The sequence below is a fragment of the Vipera berus genome (assembly GCF_964194415.1).
Source record: "Vipera berus genome assembly, chromosome: 9".
NCBI lineage: Eukaryota > Metazoa > Chordata > Lepidosauria > Squamata > Viperidae > Vipera > Vipera berus.
Window position 1 is genome coordinate 4192206 of NC_138212.1, and position 19535 is coordinate 4211740.

Sequence of the window (19535 nt, forward strand, 5' to 3'; positions counted from 1 at the left end):
GGTTGAAAGCAAGCATAAGAAATTAATGAATTGTAAATGTCACCTTAGGTAATATTTAATCATTGCTTATGTTTCAGAATCTCAGAGAAATGTTCCTTTTTAAAATAATGGCAATCAGGAATCACAGAATTATGAAATAGCATATAATCAGAGTATTTTCCTCTTTGGGAAATCAAAGGTTTTTGCTTCTTTCATTTACAAGATTCTATTCAAGCCAATTTTTGACAGTGCAGAGCTCACTTCTCAAGATTAAAAGTTATACAATCATTCTCTAAATATAGGAAAATACGGATTCACCATCACATATATACACATTATCAGCAAGAGCTATCAAGAAAGAATTATAAAATAACCATTTTCAATAAACTAAAAAATTATAATGAGGGATTTTTAATTCATGGTTTCTCTGGTTTCTCTAGCTGTAAATCAATCACTTTGACATTGCCTATGTCTTGGTAGGTAGCTTGTAAACCTCTGGAGATGTCCTCATACATTGAGCAATCATCCAGATTCAGTCCCTGAAGGGAAAAGACAAAGAGTTCATTATTCTGAAACTCATGTGCCGAGGAAGTTAAGGCTAAAATCCTACACAACTTTACTAAGCATGGACTGCAAATACAGTACATACAATAAAAGTAACACCAAGTAGCAATTAGCATCTTTCCAATTGCAAAAAATTCTTCCATTGGTGAATATCAGGACCCCCCCTTGTGCCCCCTCCCTTTATAGCACAGTCATAGCTACACTATCTATGTATTCTTGTACTATAGTTTGGAGTACGTAGATTATAGTAGAATAGGTCTCCTAACTGAAATCCCTGTTTTCATTGTTATATATCCCATTATTTCCTCCCCTTTCTTTTGCAATATGCCCATGAATCACTCCATTGACTTACTTCATACAGATTTTCCTCTTCACAAGCTTTCTTCTTGGCCTGCGAGAGGCGCTCATTTTCCCATCTCTTCTGCAAACGACAACAAGAGGCTAGGATTCACTAAAACGTCAACTAATATTATGCTTTAAGTTCTATATTTAACTTCAACTTTGGTGAAGAATATAAAATGTTTTAGTGTTGTACTTATGTATTGTACCATACACAAATAAAAACACTGTATTGCCCTAGATTAGGTTGATCTCAGCCTGCTAATGTCTTGAAGACCTGGTTGTGCCCATGCATGAGGGTCAGGAAAGTAATTGAACCCAGATTCTTTTGTATGACCTCTTAGTCCAGGAGTGTCAAACTCAATTTCATTGAGGGCCGCATCAGCATTGCGGTTGCCCTCAAGGGGCCGGGTGGGTATGGCCAGGGTGGGCGTGGCCTACTGGGTGGGCGTGGCTAGAGTGCATATGGCCTACTGGGTGGGCGTGGCTAGAGTGCGTATAGCCTACTGGGTGGGCATGGCCAGCTCTACATCGTTCACATCAAGAGTGCCTATGGGGGCCTGGGCAGGAGTGGGACAGATCTGAGGGTCTCTGGCAGGAGGAGGGTCTCTGGGCCAGGGCCAAGGCAGTGGGGGCCGTTCCCTCACTGTTTCCAGGATGGCTTCGCGGGCCACATGAAACCACTTTGCGGGCCGGATCTGGCCCCTGGGCCTTGTGTTTGACATGTCTGTCTTAGTCATATGATTTTTATATCAATATAGATATATTATTTTTGAACCTTTGTTAACTGCCCAGAGTAATATAGTGAGAAAGGAGGGTATATAAAACAATTTAAGTAAATAAAATCAACCAGGAAAAACTATTCATATGCAGATAGTAAACCACAACAGATGTTTGAATAGGCCTTGTCACATAGCTGGGTAAATTCAACTGTCAGATATAATGAAGAGTTTGTATGCAGAACTTCATTTTGGACTATAAACTGGAAGAATTTTTAGAAAACCCATTTTATTCAATATTGACTATATTAGGATTTATGCTAGTCATGGCCAACTTCTCTACCAATTATTGCGGAGCTGTTCTAGTATACTGTAGGTAGATCCTGACTTAATCTCTTAAGTGCAGTTTTAAGCACTGTCCACTGATTTTGATATGGAAATGGGTTTGTAACAACAAATAATTTTACAGTTAATAGGACATAGATTTCATACAAGATGCTGCTTGTTTGTTTATGCTAACAATCCCCCTGATGAAAAACTGTTTGAGATTCACATATGAAGTTTTGCATTAAATGATGGAAAAAATAGATATATGCAATACTGTATGAATATTCTCCTAAAATCAGGCATCAACAGAATTTTATTTTGAGAAACCAACTATAGCTTCTTCCTAATGTGTATAGCTAACAACTTGCCTAATCCATGTTACAGTAATAGTTACTTAAATTACTGCCAATTGGATCTGATGTAATACCCGTACTGTGAAAGAAATGTTCAAAAGAAATTCAAAATATAGTTCCAAGAGTAATAATCTCCTAATGATACTTTTGAAACCAGTTGATCTTTCCATTACTGTAAACTCTCTGCTAATGCCTCTGCGAGAAAGCAAGAATATTCTTTAACATGGTGATCAAAAGCAGAACAAGATCTGGTGACTGGAAACTATGCACAGACAGATTCAGAATGGGTCACACTATATGTGCATGTATGGAAATGATACGTGAAGGGAAAAAACAGCTCACCTTGAACAGCAGAAAAAGGCCAGGACCAATGGCACAGATAAGCAGAAGGAATCCCTCCACAGTGATAATCTTGTTTTTAATGGATTCACTCATATTCAGGAAGGAGATGGGCCGAGGTTCTAAAAAAACAGCCCAAAATGGACAATTGGTTGGAAACCTCATAACATTCCTGGTCTTCCTATTTACCACCCACTTGGAATTCTCTTTTTCAGAATTATGTACGCTGCCAACTCATCTTGTTGCAAATCGCAGATGTGTCTATTAATTCCCTGAGGTCCTTTTGTCAAATAGCAATTTTTGCAAAATGGCAAACACATTGACAAAAAGACTGCCACCGTAAACATAAGCAGGTCAATTTTAAATCGCACAGTTGGATTTGCAGAACATTCTAACCTTAGCTAATTTTAATCTTGGTTAATGGTGGGTGACTTACGTAATATAACTTCTGGCCACGTAGTAACTGTTGGGTTTATCTTATCACACAAACCCAGAATGTGGGTTCGTTCAGTAACCATTAAAGCATGTTAAACATAGCCAGCTTATGGATGTTAATTGTTTGGCACTGTCTCCATTTTAATGAGCAGAAGATTACATGCGTTGATGTATAGCATATATTTAAGTCTCATATATTTCCCAACCAACTAGCCAGACAGCATTATCTAGCTCTGATATCCATGGAACCAATTAGACTTATATTGGCCTTGTCGATGCATTTATATGCACTTAAATGTCCTTTTGTCCTTAGTGCCTGGAACAATATAGATGACACACAAAGGTTTGCTTGCTCATTTTGGGGTTCTTATGTGCCAAACCAGCTGTCTGGATTTCTCCTATGTAGAGGTCTCTTCCTCCAACAGGTTTTGCAGACACCTCCTGCCTATTTAAAAACTTCAAATTAACATGTGTGGGCCAGAGGTGCATCATCATATCACAGACGAGCAGCAATTTCAAAAAGGAAATGGAAGTTCCAATTCACAGTGTATTGTGATGGAGCATGATTAAAAAAAGAAAAGTGAGATACTATAATTTTGAACCAGACAGAAGGACAAGCAGCTGTGTTGGGGATCAAAGTTTTGTGGGAAAGCATACAATAAAAAAGCACCCCTCAATATCTCACCCCGATTCCCATTCTCTGAATAGATTACATTAGCTACTATTATTTCACAAATACACGTTCCTGTAAGAATTTAGTTCCTGCTATCCTTATCTGGTGAAGACTCTTGAGACAAATTTCTGAGGCTGAAATACAAGATGAGGAAGGGGCCACTTAACCCTTTGCTCATCTCCGTTTCAAATCCGAAGAGCCAGCGCTTGTCCGAGGACGTCTCCGTGGTCATGTGGCCGGCATGACTAGACGCCAAAGGCGCACAGAACGCTGTTACCTTCCCACCGTAGTGGTCCCTATTTTTCTACTTGCATTTTTACGTGCTTTCGAACTGCTAGGTTGGCAGAAGCTGGGACGAGTAACAGGCGCTCACTCTGTTACGCGGCACTCGGGATTCGACCTGCCAAACTGCCGACCTTCTGATCGACAAGCTCAGCGTCCTAACCCACTGAGCCACCGCGTCCCAATTAATCTATTATTTCCCCATATACCATATTCTAATTATTCTAGAAATGAAACCAGAGACACATACATAGATACATACACATACATAGATACAATTTTCCTGCCAAGCTATGAATTTGATAAGGAAACCAGAAGCATAGATATTATTAGCTGGTTCCAATTAGCTGGCAAGTCAGTTGCATTGGTCCAGTATTTCTTTCATGCCCGCAATAGAAAGTACTACAATAGTTAACAATCGTCTGTATTTAGACAGCAATAATTTATACAAGGGAAGAATTTTTCACTCATACGCCTTCCCAACCTTTTTTTCCTGCAGGATTTCTTGTTACAGTATATGAAATCCTCTGTTTGTCATTATCCAAATCAGCTTTGGACCTTATATCAACCAGTACTACTTGCTTATTAATTGTGTTTTAGCTTTAGGCTTTCAGTCATTCCAAAGGCTATTTCTACATTTTTACACTGAAGATTCTGTTTCCTAAAAATAGAATAACCGAAGATGTCTTTGCAACTAACTCAATGGCTATTAAGATAATCCCAGAGCTGAAATATTCTAACTCACTCTCTCTCTCTCTCTCTCTCTCTCTCTCTCTCTCTCTCTCTCTCTCTGTGTGTGTGTGTGTGTGTGTGTGTGAGTGTGTGCATGCACACACACACACATGCATGGTACCCTCAGTCAGTTTGGTAGGAGACTGGGTCAGTCTTTCTGTCTTAGTCCAATGTGCCTCACAGAGTTGAAAAACATGTCAAATAAAAATACTAAATCTAAAAGTGAGCACACTGTATATTACACAAACTTGTCAGGCTTGTTTATAAACTTGTTGAGTTTATTTACACTTTATAAACTGGAGGATGTAATAGCCTTGAGCTCTTAGAGGAAAGGCATTATCTACATCTAATGAACATCATGCTTCAGACTTCCTGAATACCACTGGCTAACCTGTACCTGGCTTTTTTATGCTGAGCTCTAACCTAGCTCTCTAAAAAAAACAGTCTATAACGCTGAGAAAGTTGGAAGGAAAATAAAAATAAAATGGAATGACTAGTAGCAAGCTGTACACACTTGATTATAAGGGTATTTAGCACACCACTGGAAGACCTGAAGGGCCAAGTTGGGGACAGACCATCCTGGAGATGTTCTATGCAATCATTAAGAGTCAACGCTGACTCAACCAATCAATCAAAAACTAGGTTAGAGATCTGGGACATCATCTTTTCCAGATTTGGCCTATCCTGGAGGACTGACGGCTTTAGCCAATATTAATTAATTAATTGGATTTTGCAAAAGATAACCATTCAATCCTTAATAGTGTAAGGTTTATACTCACTCCTGACCCATAGATATGTTCCACACGATTGCTCATAACCAGTGTTAGCAATGACAGAGCAGTAGTACATGCCAGTATCATTCCTTTGGGCTGAATGAAAAGAGAGCTTTGACCAGCCCTGAATGATGTCTGTAGAGATTTTGTGGTGGCTGGTACTGGAGATGTCAACATTGCTACTACAATTTGGGGAGCAAGATTTTTTCCAGAAAACCTTTGCCCCAGATGGGGCCTTAAACTGACACTCCAGGGTGGCAGAATTCCCTTCCAAAATGATTCGAGAGTTATCTACGGGTTTCATGATGATGGGCGAGTGGGAACGGTGTTGCATCAAAGGCTTGGAATCCTGACAAGTGGGATCCGTTGCCACAATTGGAGTCGTTACAATGTGATCGTTGGGTTTGGTAGAGTTTTGATCTGTGTTATTGGCTTGCTCTGTTGATGGAATGATTGGAGCGCTTTCAATGGTTGGGTTGACACAAATACAACCTGCAAATAGGAGAAGGGGGAAAAAATTAATCAAATTTATATAGCCACCCACCTCACCAAAGGTGACCCTGGGCATGGACAATAGATAAAACAAAAAATACGAAAATAGCAATTACAAATATAAAAATCATTGCAATTAATATCCTAAAATCCCAACATAGAAATCATAAGCGATGGGAGAATTAAAAAATGCCAACAATGGACCATCCAGACAAGTTTCTGGTTCCACCGGAGCCCCAGTCTTGATTATATAAAAATATAATTGGGTATGGCCAGTCTTGAGAAAAGAAGGACTAGGAGTGACATGATAGCAGTATTTCAGTATTTGAGGGACTGCCACAAAGAAAATGAGGTCAACTTATTTTCCAAAGCACCGGAGAGGGTAGGACAAGAAACAATGGATGGAAACTAATCAAGGAGAGAAGCAACCTGGAATTAAGGAGAAACTTCCTAAAAGTGAGGACAATTAACCAGTGGGACAGCTGGCCTCCAGAAGTTGTGGCTGCTTCATTAATGGAGGTTTTTAAGAAGAGACTGGACAGTTACTGGTCTGAAATGGTAAAGGTCTCCTGATCGGGCAGGCTGTTGGACTTGAAGACCTCCAAGGTCCCTTCCAGCTCTATTCTGACTGAACTATATGGTGGGTTCACCCAACACACCAACTCATTGTTGTTAGCTGCGAAGTCGTGTGCGACCCATTGTGACACCATGGACAACGTTCCTCCAGGCCTTCCTGTCCTCTACTGTCTTCTGGAGTCCCTTTAGGCTCACGCCTACTGCTTCAGTGACTCCATCCAGCCATCTCATTCTCTGTTGTCCCTTTTTTCTCTTGCCCTCAACCTTTCCCAGCATTAGGCTCTTCTCCAGTGAGTCCTTCCTTCTCATTAGGTGGCCAAAGTATTTGAGTTTTAGCTTCAGGATCTGGCCTTCTAAAGAGCAGTCAGGGTTGATCTCCTCTAGGACTGACCGGTTTGATCACCTTGCAGTCCAAGGGACTCGCAGGAGTCTTCTCCAGCGCCATAATTCAAAGGCCTTAATTCTTTGGCGCTCAGCCTTTGTTATGGTCCAGCTTTCACTGCCATACATTGCAACTGGGAAGACCATAGCCTTGACTATACGCACTTTTGTTGGCATGGTGATGTCTCTGCTTTGTAGCGTGCTGTCTAGATTTGCCGTGGCTTTCCTCCCCAGGAGCAAGCGTCTTTTAATTTCTTGGCTACAGTCCCCATCTGCAGTGATCTTGGAGCCCAGGAAAATAAAATCTGTCACTACTTCCATTTCTTCCCCAACTCATAAGTCCACAAATCACAACAACGTGAAAACCCAGACTGGCTTTCTTTATGGCAGCCGGATGCCTGGAAATTCAGTAGGGCAAACCAGAGGAAACCTCTCTGAGTATTTGTCTGTCGGGTTGAGGAATAAGGCTTGCACAAAAAATGAAGGGGGCGGGGGGGGGGAAAGAAAAGGTCACTCCCACTCACCGTATTTCCCAATATGTCTTGCAATCTTTCCAATAACAAGCCCTCCCCAGGGTGCCTTCCCTGCTGGTAAAGCCACTCAACCACATCTCCATGACAGAATGCCGCCCCTCTTCACAGACTCAAGGGGCTGTTTGCTGGTTTTACTTCCTTTTTCCTGCCTCTGTTGACAGGAAACAGAAGAGAGCCACTTTTTTTATCAGGGGGAAAGTTTACGGCCCACCCTAGCAGGTATGCAGAAGGCTTGCAGAGTTAGCTGGAACCAGATTTGAGAAGTTTTCAGAGGAAGTATATCTCTAAAAGCATTAGTCCCGAAGGTGCTTTTTAAAAAGCATTTTTTCAAAAGCTTCTTGGATGAGAAGCGAAACAGCTTCAAGGAAGAACAAAGGAAGTCCAGTTACCTTTTGAAAAAGCATCTTTGGGACAACCATGACCTGGATGACTGAGAATCTCCATTAGGCATCTAAAAAGTTACGGCTACAGAGAAGTACAGAGATGGCCTTGAAAAAGGAATTCAACAACCATTATCTAAACCCCAGTTTTGCCTGGATAGATAGGAGAGGGTGAGGAAGAAACTCAAGATTGTTCCAACTTGATTTTCTTTAGTATAAGACGTGTGAGATAGCATATCTCTGCACATTTTCAAGATTTTTATTACACCTTCTGGCCATAGAGGTTTAATGGTTCATGCTGTGTCTTTTCCAGATTTGGCCTATCGGGGAGGACTGAGGGCTTTAGCAAATATTAATTAATTAATTAGATTTTTATCCCGCCTTTATTATTTGATAAGTAACTCAAGACAGCAAACATACCTAATCCTCCTCCTTCCTATTTTACCCACCATTCCAACCCTGAGAAGTGGGTTCAGTTGAAAGAGTGGGACCGACCCAAAGTTACCCAATCAACTTTCGTGTCTAAGGCAGGACTAGAACTCACCGTCTCCTGGAGATTGGCCTAAAGTCATCCAGCTGGGTTTCATGGCTAAGGTGGAACTAGAATTCACTGTCTCCTGGTTTCTAGGCTAGCACCTAATCCACTGCACCAAACTGGCTCTATCGCTTTAGAGCAGTGTTTCTCAACCTCAACAACTTCAAGATGAGGACCCAGATTGTTGGGGGCAATTAAGCTGACTTTGTAATAATGCCACTTGGGGGGGCAGTGAAAGCCCTAATAAGCAGGCATATACATAGAATGAAGGCTACTGCTAAGGTTGTAAGCCACCCTGAGTCTTCGGAGAAGGGCGGGAAAGAAATGGAATTAAAATTTAAAAAAAAGATGTGTGGACTTCAATTCCCAGAATTCCCTAGCCAGCAATGCTTGCTGGAGAATTCTGGGATTTGAAGTCCACACATCTTAATGTTGCTGAAGACTGCTTTAGAGAAAATCTTAAGAAAAGAGACTATGGACTATGGAAATACCTGGAAGTGGGTCTCATTAACCCAATAGAAGGACTGAATCGAAATGCAGAAGGCTGTGCTAAGAGATTATACATAACTATTCAGGATACTGTAAGCACCCTTAAACCCAGTGGTGCATTCATTAGATATATATATACTGGATCAATACAGGCATCAATGGCCTTTTCCGAAGTCTTAATCAAACAGTCCTAAATCTGTACAGATACTTTACTTGTCTGACATTGAGACCCAAATCTACTCAATCAGATTCAATTTGGGGGGAAAAACTCCAGCAGCCTCTGTTTGAAGACAAAATTTATTTGTTATATTGATGGGTGAACAGCTAATGGTTTCTCATGTGAACAAATATAATGATCTTCAGTGATGCTTGCATTGGGGAACCCGCATGTTCCTCCATCTTATATTCTTGTAAAATGACACACATAAAATAATGAATAAAAAAAAGTGTTCACATCATCTTAAGCCATAATATGTTTATTTTTGACTTAGCATTGGGTTAAATGGGGAGGTTGGAGCAAACTATGGTTTATTTTGACAAGTCTAATTCATTTGTTGATTTATTGATTGCACTGTAATTATGTATGTGCAAATAACAATTCATTATGTGTTTTCTTGATGTTCCTGGTTAATTTCTGGACACTATTCAAACCTCTAGCTAAGCAATAGTTGTGCAATATAAAAAGAATTTGAAGATATAAGAAAGAGACCCACAAACTGGCTCAACAAACAATGATTGCAAGTTTAACTGTTTTGTTTTCACCCTGTTCAGTAGGGTTTGTTTTAAACCAAGTGTATACTGTATATATCCAGCAGATATTTTACAGTATCTATTTTATCATGTTGTATTAATTTTAATTACCAACTCAGGATACAATTCTGTATCCATTTATATGGGTACAGGCACCTATTGTCTAAGATTTATTTTTATATAGGCTGGCTGGGGAATTCTGGGAGCTGAAATCCACACATCTAAAAGCTGACAAAGTTGAGAAACACTAGGGCAGGGGTAGGCAACCTTGGCTCTTTTATGACTTGTGGACTTCAACTCCCAGAATTCCTGAGCCAGCATAAAAGAGCCAAGGTTGCCTAGGGATACAAAAGATTGAGTCTTGCATTATTTACATAACAAAGTTCATTGCCAAAAAAAAAGGCAATGCAATTCAAAGTTCCATCAACAGAGAGATAGAATCAAGATCACGTGAAGTATTGGTAGTGCTTTACAAAGCCTTAGTAAGAACACACTTAGAGTACTGCATTCAGTTTTGACTTTGGAACGTGCAGAAAAAAAGCAATAAAGATAATTTTAAAAAGGTAAAGGTTCCCCCGCACATGCATGCTAGTCGTTTCCAACTCTAGGGGCCGGTGCTCATCTCCGTTTCAAAGCCGAAGAGCCAGCGCTTGTCTGAGGACGTCTCCGTGGTCATGTGGCTGGCATGACTAGATGCCAAAGGCACACGGAACGCTGTTACCTTCTCACCATAGTGGTCCCTATTTTTCTACTTGCATTTTTACGTGCTTTCGAACTGCTAGGTTGGCAGAAGCTGGGAACAGGTGCTCACTCTGTTACGCGGCACTCGGGATTCGACCCGCCAAACTGCCGACCGATCGACAAGCTCAGGCTAAAATATATGAAGAAGGGTGGCAGGAATTGGATATACCTGGTCTAGTGAAAAGAAAGACTAGGGGTGACATGATAGCAGTGTCCCAATATTTGGGGGGCTGCCACAAAGAAAAGACCTTGAAGGCAAAACAAGAAGCCACGGATGGAAACTAATCAAAAAGAGAACCAACCTAGATCTAAGGAGAAATTTCCTGACAGTGTGAACAATCAGTAGAATGACTGGACAACCCTTTGTCTGAAATGGTATCGGGTCTCCTGCTTGAGCAGGGGGTTGGACTAGATGACCTCCAAGGTCCCTTCCGACTCTGCTATTCTGTTCATTATAAGAAAAGTCCTTTTTCCTTCCAACTTTTTCTTCTTCTTTCATTCCATACCAGAATACACACTTGCAGCCCTGCCTGTTAAAATTGGTCTGTCCTGAATCTTCTTGGAATACCTATTCCAGATTCAAGAAGATGATTCACACTTTAGTCTACCATAAAGAGAGAGTAGTTGCATAGAAACTTGATTTCTAATCCTCTCTTAGTTAGGCTGGGTGACTTTCAGCCAATCTTTCTTTCACAAGAAAATAATGGCAAACCACTTCTGAAAATGTGGCCAACAAAACCATTGGACTTGTCCATGTCACCATCAGGAATCAGGGCCACAACACGTAGCCCCCCCCCCCAAAAAAAAAACCTTTCCCATTTATAAAACCAATGAACTTCTGGGATTCATCACTGAACTTATCACATAGAATTTGCCCAGTCGTACACCTGTGTACCAGCATCCTCATGGCTTCTTGGCCTTTAAAGACAGGTAAACACAAAACAAGCAGTTTTTCCATGGAAATCCGGAGGAAAGGCTTTTACCGTACCTTGTAGTGTTTGCTACCGGTCTGGATCTCCCCATGTTTTGGCAGTTGCCAGTCCATAGATTACAGTCGCTAAGAATATCTTACCTGAAAAGATTCCCAGGAGAAACAGGGACCACAGGTGGCATCGACCAACTTCCATCCTGTTAACTATCCCACAGAGAAGATTGTCCACCACATCTATGCTGCAGTCACTGCTGGACTTCAGCCTTGTTTGAGTTGTGCATTTTATTTTATTGTTTTTACTTTAAGCAGACTTCAGGCGATGCGCCTCAGTGCTCCTTTGCTCCACCCATAGAAGAAGTTGGTCTGTTTTTGGTTTTTGTTTGCTATGCACTGAAGCTTCAGTTTGAGGTTAAGCGTGTCTTGGGTTGCTTCAGAAGGGACAGGCAGAATTTTGTCCCCAGGACATTTCACAGCTAAAAGCAAGAATTTCTATGAACAAAACTCTCTGCCAGTTGTTACCTGCCTGGCAGATGTGAACGTACATCTGACTTACAACTATCATTACAACTATCAAAGTTACAATGCAACTGAAAAAGTGACTTATAACCAGTCCTTGCATTTATGACCGTTGCAGCATCCCCCCCTGATCAAAATTCAGGTGCTAGATAACCAGCATGTATCTAGGATGGTTGAAGCATCCCAGGGTCATGTGATCACCATTTGCGACCTTCCCAGCTGGCTTCAACGATGGGAAAGCCAGATTCGCTTAACAACTGCATGATTCACTTAACAACCAAGGCAAAAAATGCCATTAAATTGGGCGTGACCCACTTCACAACCATCTTGCTTAGTGTATTATATATGATGTAACATGATGTAAACATTCCCTAAAGTGTATATGTTAACAGCACAAAAGTATCGTCAAAGCATATATATAGGGAAGCCGCCTGACAGGAATACACGCGGGAACTTTGACAGCTGTCAAAGTTCCCCGTACTGCGCAGGCGCCTCCACTGACAGCTCGCGGCTGTCAAACTCCGGACCGTGAAGAAGACTGAGCTGTCAAAGCGTCCGCCACACTGCGCAGGCGCAGCCACTGACAGCTCGCGGCTGTCAAAACACCACACCACGAGGAAGCCGGAGCTGTCAACAGAAGACGACGCCGATTGGTCCCTGCCTGACACGGCGCCAAAATAAATACATCTGATTGGTCCTCGCTACCAGCTGCCGGCTATAAAAGCCGGACAAGTTATTCTCTGTTTGCCTTGCTCTAATAAACTTGTTGTTTAACTAGCCTGTCGTCCCGAGCGGTCCTTCGGCTACTTCACTGGCGACGAGGATGGGATAGCTCCGGAGCTGAAGTCACGGCCGAGGAAGAGAGTTCCCGGCAAGAGCTGACACGGAAGTTTTAACTTCCATCGGAGCAACCCAGGACCGGACGACATGGCAAACTTCGGCCGTGTGAGGGAGTTTGATACCCGCCATCCCGAGAGATGGCAATCACACCTCGGCCAAGTTGAAGGATTTCTTCTCGTCAGTAAGATCACTGACGACCGAGCAAAGGCCGCCGCCCTGCTGTACATCAGCGGGCCCCCGGTGTACGACGCAGCCGTCGGGCTGTTCAGCCCAGTGCCCATCACGGAAGTCTCCTACGCGGACCTGGTGGACCAGCTGAACAAGTATTACATGCCGGCTCGCTCGGAACTGTACTGGCGGGTGCAATTCGCACAAAAGAAACAACGGCAGGACGAGCCCGCCAACGAGTTCATCGCTGGGGTCAGACACGCCGCGCGGAACTGCTGCTTCCCCGACCTGGAAGACCGCATCAGAGATCAGGTGGTGATCGGTCTGAGGGACGAGAAGCTACAAAAAAAACTGACGTCCAAACCCGACATGAATCTGGCTGAGCTGACCAGGGAGATCATGGCATACGAACACAGCCACAAAAAGAAGCCGACGAACACGACCCCAGAGTCCCCGGCGACCGTCTACCAGGAAAGCGCAACCTTCAGCGACAGCGGAGAGTCGGTAGATTTCACCGATGGAGAAGCCCTACAGCGCAGGATGGAGCACCGACAGCCGAGGAGGGGAAAAACGTCGGACCGCCGAGGATCCAGGGACCCTCCACCGCCACCCCCACGTTACGTGCAACGAGCCGCCTGTGCCAGCTGCGGGGGCAACCATGCCCGTGGAAACTGCCGCTTTAGGAACGCAAAATGCCACAACTGCGGGAAGACTGGCCACATCAAGCCGGTGTGCCGCAGCAAGGGCCGGGACAACGTCAATGAGGTGGAGGCAAACCCCCCAGGTAGGCCAGCTGCCCAGGCCAACAGGGAAACCCCACCAGGCAACCGGGTTGAGACAATCGATAGGGTAAACTGCATAAGTTCCAAGGTTAAGGTCTGGGTCAGAATTCAGGGGGTGCCTTGCCACATGGAGGTGGATTCAGGGTCAGCGGTCTCCTTAATTTCGCTAACTACTTATCAGGAGATCTGTCAGAAAGGCCGTAGACAAATTCCCCTGAAACAAACTCAGGTTCACCTTGCAGACTTCCAGAAAACCCCTATTCCGTTGGAAGGGAAAGCCAAGGTCCTTGTACAGTATAAGGGGTTCAAAGGCACCCTAGAGGTTTTAGTTACGCCAGGGAACCGTACCAACTTGATAGGGCTTAACTGGTTCACTCCACTAGGCATCGCCTTATCAGGGGTTAATACCATTCAAACACCCAGCCTGGAAGCCGTTTGCGAAAAGTACGCCGACGTTTTCGAGGGCACTTTAGGGAAATATACAGGTCCCCCCATTTCCCTGCAATTAAATCCAGCAATCCAACCAATTAAAATAAGAGCTAGGAGGGTACCTTTCGCCCTCAAAGAAAAAATTGAAAACGAGCTTGACCGACTCGTGAGTCTAGGGGTGCTAGAGCCAACAGATGGGGGAACCTGGGAGACCCCTATTGTCACCCCAATCAAACCTAATGGCGAAGTGAGAGTATGCGCTGACTATAAGGCGACAGTCAACCTAGCCCTCAGCCCCCATGCTTACCCGGTGCCAGCGGTAAGGGACGTATTTGCTTCCATCCGCTCTGGCACCATTTTCGCCAAGCTTGACCTCTCGCAGGCGTATTTACAGCTGCCTGTCACAGACGACACCGCGGAAGCGCAAACTATTGTCACCCACCGCGGTGCTTTTAAAGTTAAGAGGCTTCAGTTCGGCATATCTGCAGCCCCGGGTATCTTCCAGGGTATCATGGAAAAGACCCTGAAAGGAATACCCGGGGTCTGCCCCTATTTCGACGATGTTCTCATCGCCGGAGAAAATGAAGCTAGTTTAGCTGACAGGCTGTCAGCTGTGCTGAGCCGGCTCAGAGAAGCCGGTCTCAAACTTAAGAGGGAAAAGTGCTCCATTGGAGTCACTTCTACAGAATTCCTAGGGTATAAAATCGATAGCCAGGGCATCCACCCCACCTCTGAGAAACTAAGGGCTATTCAAACCGCACCCAGCCCTAGGAATAAGCAAGAGCTTCAATCCTTTTTGGGACTGTTAAACTTTTACCATGCTTTCATTCCCCACAAAGCCACTATTGCAGAGCCTCTCCATAGGCTCCTCGACAAGGGTACAACTTGGTCCTGGACCAAGGAACATGAAAATAGTTTCCAATCGTTAAAAAAGATCATCTGTCAAAGCTCAACCATCACCCTTTTCAGAGAAGACACCCCAATATGCATCGCTTGCGATGCCTCTCCCTACGGAATTGGGGCAGTCTTAAGTCACCTACTCGAGGACGGCACACAAAGACCCATAGCCTTCTATTCTCGCACTCTGACCAAAGCTGAAAGAAACTATGCACAAATTGACAGGGAAGCCCTAGCGATAGTAGCAGGGGTCAAAAAATTTCATGATTATCTGTATGGAAGACCATTTACGATATTTACAGATCACAAACCCCTGCTAGGCATATTTACTTGGAATAAAATTACACCACAAATTCTCTCCCCGAGAATCTTAAGATGGTCAACGTTCCTAGCAGCCTATTCTTATCAACTAATACATAAACCAGGTAAGGAATTGGGACATGCTGACTGCCTCAGCAGACTGCCCATACAAACCAGGGACTCAGATCCAGCCCCAGCCAGCCTAATTTTAGCAATCTCTCAGCTTCCAGAATGCCCCCTGACGGCAAACATTATAGCTAATAATTCAGCAAAAGATAAAATACTTGCCAGAGTCCTCAAATGGGCCACAACAGGGTGGCCAGCTCAAAACCCACAACCCCAATTCCAACCTTATTATAACAGGAAAAACGAGATTTCAACACATAGAGGATGCCTGCTATGGGGAAATAGGGTCATCATACCAGAGAAAAACATAGACCAAACATTACACATTTTACATGAGGGGCACCCTGGAATTGTAAAAATGAAGGCAATGGCTAGAAGTTATGTATGGTGGCCTGGCATAGATAAACAAATTGAAAAGTATGTGGGTGGGTGTTATACCTGTCAGGAGACCAGGAGCGAACCCCCCCAGGCACCGATCCATAAATGGGAGACTACAAGGAACCCTTGGTCACGTATACATATAGATTTTGCAGGACCTATCCAGGGCCAAAGTTTCTTAATAGCAGTAGACAGCTATTCCAAATGGCTGGAAGTCACGCCCCTTAGAAAAACAACGTCCGCAGCCACTATTCAAGCCTTAAGAAAAATATTCGCAACGCACGGCCTACCTGACACCATAGTTTCCGACAATGGACCTCAATTCACCTCTCGTGAATTTCAGATCTTCGCTACGAAGAATTGTATTAGGCTGGTCACGTCGGCGCCGTTCCACCCGTCGTCGAACGGAATGGCTGAAATTATGGTACGATCCACGAAAGAAGCATTAAAAAAATTCGTTAAAGGGAACTGGCAGAGGCGACTCAGCCAGTTCCTCTTATCACAACACACAATGCCATGCTCCACAACGGGCAAATCACCGGCGGAATTAAGATGGGGGAGGAGGCTAATAACACGTCTCGACAGACTACACCCCGACACATACCCAGAAGAAAAACAGCACCCCCACCCCGGCCGCACACTCAAACCTGGTCAATTAATATGGGCAAGATCATACACAGATAAAAACAAGTGGGTTCAAGGGACAGTAATAAAACAAACAGGGCCCATCTCATACCTCATAGCTACGCAGGCACAGGGCAACATACGCCGCCATATTGACCAGCTCAGACCCAGACAACCGCCACACAATTCCGAGCAACCAACCAACGCCGATTTACAACCCCCTCCGGAAATGCTGCCTATCCCAAACCAGGAAGTTGAACACCAAAACGAAGAACCAGAACCAGACCATCCACCACCCCTTCGCCGATCATCCAGGAATCGAAGACCACCCACCTACCTAAAGGACTATCAGTGGGCAGGGTCAAACATCCAAGAGGAAAGAAACGCACCAGGGGAGGGGTAAGGGGTGTATTATATATGATGTAACATGATGTAAACATTCCCTAAAGTGTATATGTTAACAGCACAAAAGTATCGTCAAAGCATATATATAGGGAAGCCGCCTGACAGGAATACACGCGGGAACTTTGACAGCTGTCAAAGTTCCCCGTACTGCGCAGGCGCCTCCACTGACAGCTCGCGGCTGTCAAACTCCGGACCGTGAAGAAGACTGAGCTGTCAAAGCGTCCGCCACACTGCGCAGGCGCAGCCACTGACAGCTCGCGGCTGTCAAAACACCACACCACGAGGAAGCCGGAGCTGTCAACAGAAGACGACGCCGATTGGTCCCTGCCTGACACGGCGCCAAAATAAATACATCTGATTGGTCCTCGCTACCAGCTGCCGGCTATAAAAGCCGGACAAGTTATTCTCTGTTTGCCTTGCTCTAATAAACTTGTTGTTTAACTAGCCTGTCGTCCCGAGCGGTCCTTCGGCTACTTCACTTAGCCAGGTAAATTCTGGGCCCAAATTTGGTTATAAATCAGTGACTACCTATAGTGAATTTGGGAACATTTGGGAACCTGGAAGAGTGGTTGGAATGAACAAGATTTGGCATTGAGTCTTCTTGGAAGACCAAGGGCACTTGGAATCTTCTGGATCTAAAGGGTTTCTTTTGTGTCCAAGTCCTCCACTTAGGGAAAGAGCATCTGAAGATTCGAGATGTTAACAGGAACATTATGACATCATACCTGAGCAAGGTGGACATCACTGTTTTCTGCCAGATTGCCAGTGTATAATCTTAAAAAATGCTTGGGAACACCAGAATGATTCAGCAACTGAGACATTCCAATCTCTAATGCAAAACTTTACTGAGCACACCATATCGGCACTGACGAATAGAAAACCAGCTCTGCTTAAATTGGCGCCAGAAAAAGTAAATTAAAAGTATAGAAAGTCCCCTTAACCCCTGACAGTACAGGTCACATTCCCCAATTAATCTTCGGACAATTATTATGAGAAAAATCTTCAGTTCCCAGCAAACAATTCTGGGATGACCTTGGTTCTCAAGCTGGGCAACCCGGCACCTGCGATGCACATTCCATTCATTTCCCCTCCCCCATGGGTCTTTAGGCAACTGAAGAAACAGCAATGGCTGAAGCAGCATAAGATTTCTTTGAAGCTTGACACCTTGTGCCAAAAGGAAAAATAGTTCCGTAGTTTTCTTATGCTCATAGGGTTTCCAGTGTTCAGAGCTACTGGATCCAACTGGCTGTCTTGCTAATGAATAGAACAGAGCTGGAAGGGACCTTGGAGGTCTTCTAGTCCAGCCCCCTGTTCAGGCAGGAGAAACTATATACCATCACAGACAGGTGATTGTCTAATCTCTTCTTAAAAATTTCCAGTATTGGAGCATTCACTGTTTCTGGTGGCAAGCTGTTCCACTGGTTGATTGTCCTCACTGTTAGGAAGTTTCTCCTTAATTCCAGGTTGCTTCTCTCCTTGATTAGTTTCCAACCATTGTTTCTTGTCTGGCCCTCTGGTGCTTTGGAGAATAGTTTGACCCCCCTCTGCCTTGTGTCAGCCCCTCAGATACTGGAACACTGCTATCATGTCTCCCCTATTTCTTCTTTTCTTTAGACTAGCCAAACCCAAGTCCCGCAGCCGTTCTTCGTATGTTTTAGCCTCCAGGCCTGGGATCATCTTAGTTGCTCTTCTCTGAATTTCCCCCCCCCCCCAAACTCTCAACATCTTTTTTGTGATATGGTGACCCAAACTGGCTGCAGTATTCCAGGTGTGGTCTTACTAGGGTTTTGTAAAGAGGTACTAATACTTCGCGTGATCTTGATTCTATGCCTCTGTTTATAGAAGCCAGGATTGTATTAGCTTTTTTGGTCAAGAAGGCTTCCTTCGGCATTTTATGGAGATTGTATCATAGCAGAGAAGGCTGTCATATCTTGATCGTATCTTGTGGGGAATATATCTTATAGGAGAAGGTCTTCTCTGGGTTGGCTCCCTCCCTTTGGAACATCAGTTCCTGAGAAATAAGATTGGCCCCCACTTTGTTGCTTTTCCACAAGGCCTTAAAAGGCCTGATTTTTCCCCCCAGTGGGCCCGGGGACCCCTAATGGAGGTGGCTGTTCTGCTGCCATGGACGGTGGTGAGAGTGTGGTTTTTATGTTGTGCATTTGTAATGTTGTAAGCTGCCTGGAGTCTCTGTAAGTGAGTTGGGCTGCTGTATAAAATTGTTTAACTTGTTCTACTTAGAATTAATATTGTTCTCAACAAGATGTTTGATCTTTTTTAACATACAGTCATATAACTAATGATATATTGATTGTAGCCCTAATTCTAGTATTGTTTAAGGACGTTTCCCCTCATAGCAAAATAGGAACAAAATAAGAGTATGCCAAAAATGGGGGCAAAGGAAGCTACGGGGCTGTGTCGTTCCACACAATGTACTTTACTGCAGAGTGTGTTCTTCATACAACGAACTAGTTTAATTTTAAATTTGCTTAGGGGTTTCGGCAGGTTTCTTGATATCAATCTAATCCCAACACTGTGTGAACTCAGGGAATAAATTTGTTAATCGGATTAAGGGGCTGTTTGAATAAAAGTCTTTCTGTTGAATTGAGGATGTGTAATAGCTAAAGCAACCTTAAACATTTAAAAACCAATTCATTGAGACTCTGCTTGTTTTAATTTATTTCCAAACTCTCTTTGCAGGAAATCCCATTTTAAGATGCTCCTGCAGATTGCTTTAAAAAAAAAAA

The 19535-nt window shown here is 43.7% G+C and overlaps 1 protein-coding gene across 1 annotated transcript; it reads right to left on the reverse strand.

Moving 5' to 3' along the window:
- Positions 1-39: 39 nt before the first annotated feature.
- CD79A (CD79a molecule) lies at positions 40-11581 on the reverse strand. The gene is made up of 5 exons (XM_081334716.1): positions 11465-11581; positions 5522-6007; positions 2624-2742; positions 896-964; positions 40-518 (listed from the first exon to the last, which is right to left on the reverse strand). Exons 1-5 carry the CDS (start codon positions 11517-11519, stop codon positions 396-398), a joined length of 852 nt encoding a protein of 283 aa, XP_081190842.1. The 5' UTR covers positions 11520-11581; the 3' UTR covers positions 40-395.
- Positions 11582-19535: the final 7954 nt, after the last annotated feature.

Bases quoted from the DNA above. Each gene is read 5' to 3' on its own strand.
- CD79A (XM_081334716.1), bottom strand. From the start codon at position 11,519: ATGGAAGTTGGTCGATGCCACCTGTGGTCCCTGTTTCTCCTGGGAATC. The intron at 2,743-5,521 runs GTGAGTATAAAC...CTGTTTTTTTAG, and splicing joins AACATATCTATGGGTCAGGA to AACCTCGGCCCATCTCCTTC. The intron at 965-2,623 runs GTGAGCTGTTTT...TGTCGTTTGCAG, and splicing joins GCCTTTTTCTGCTGTTCAAG to AAGAGATGGGAAAATGAGCG.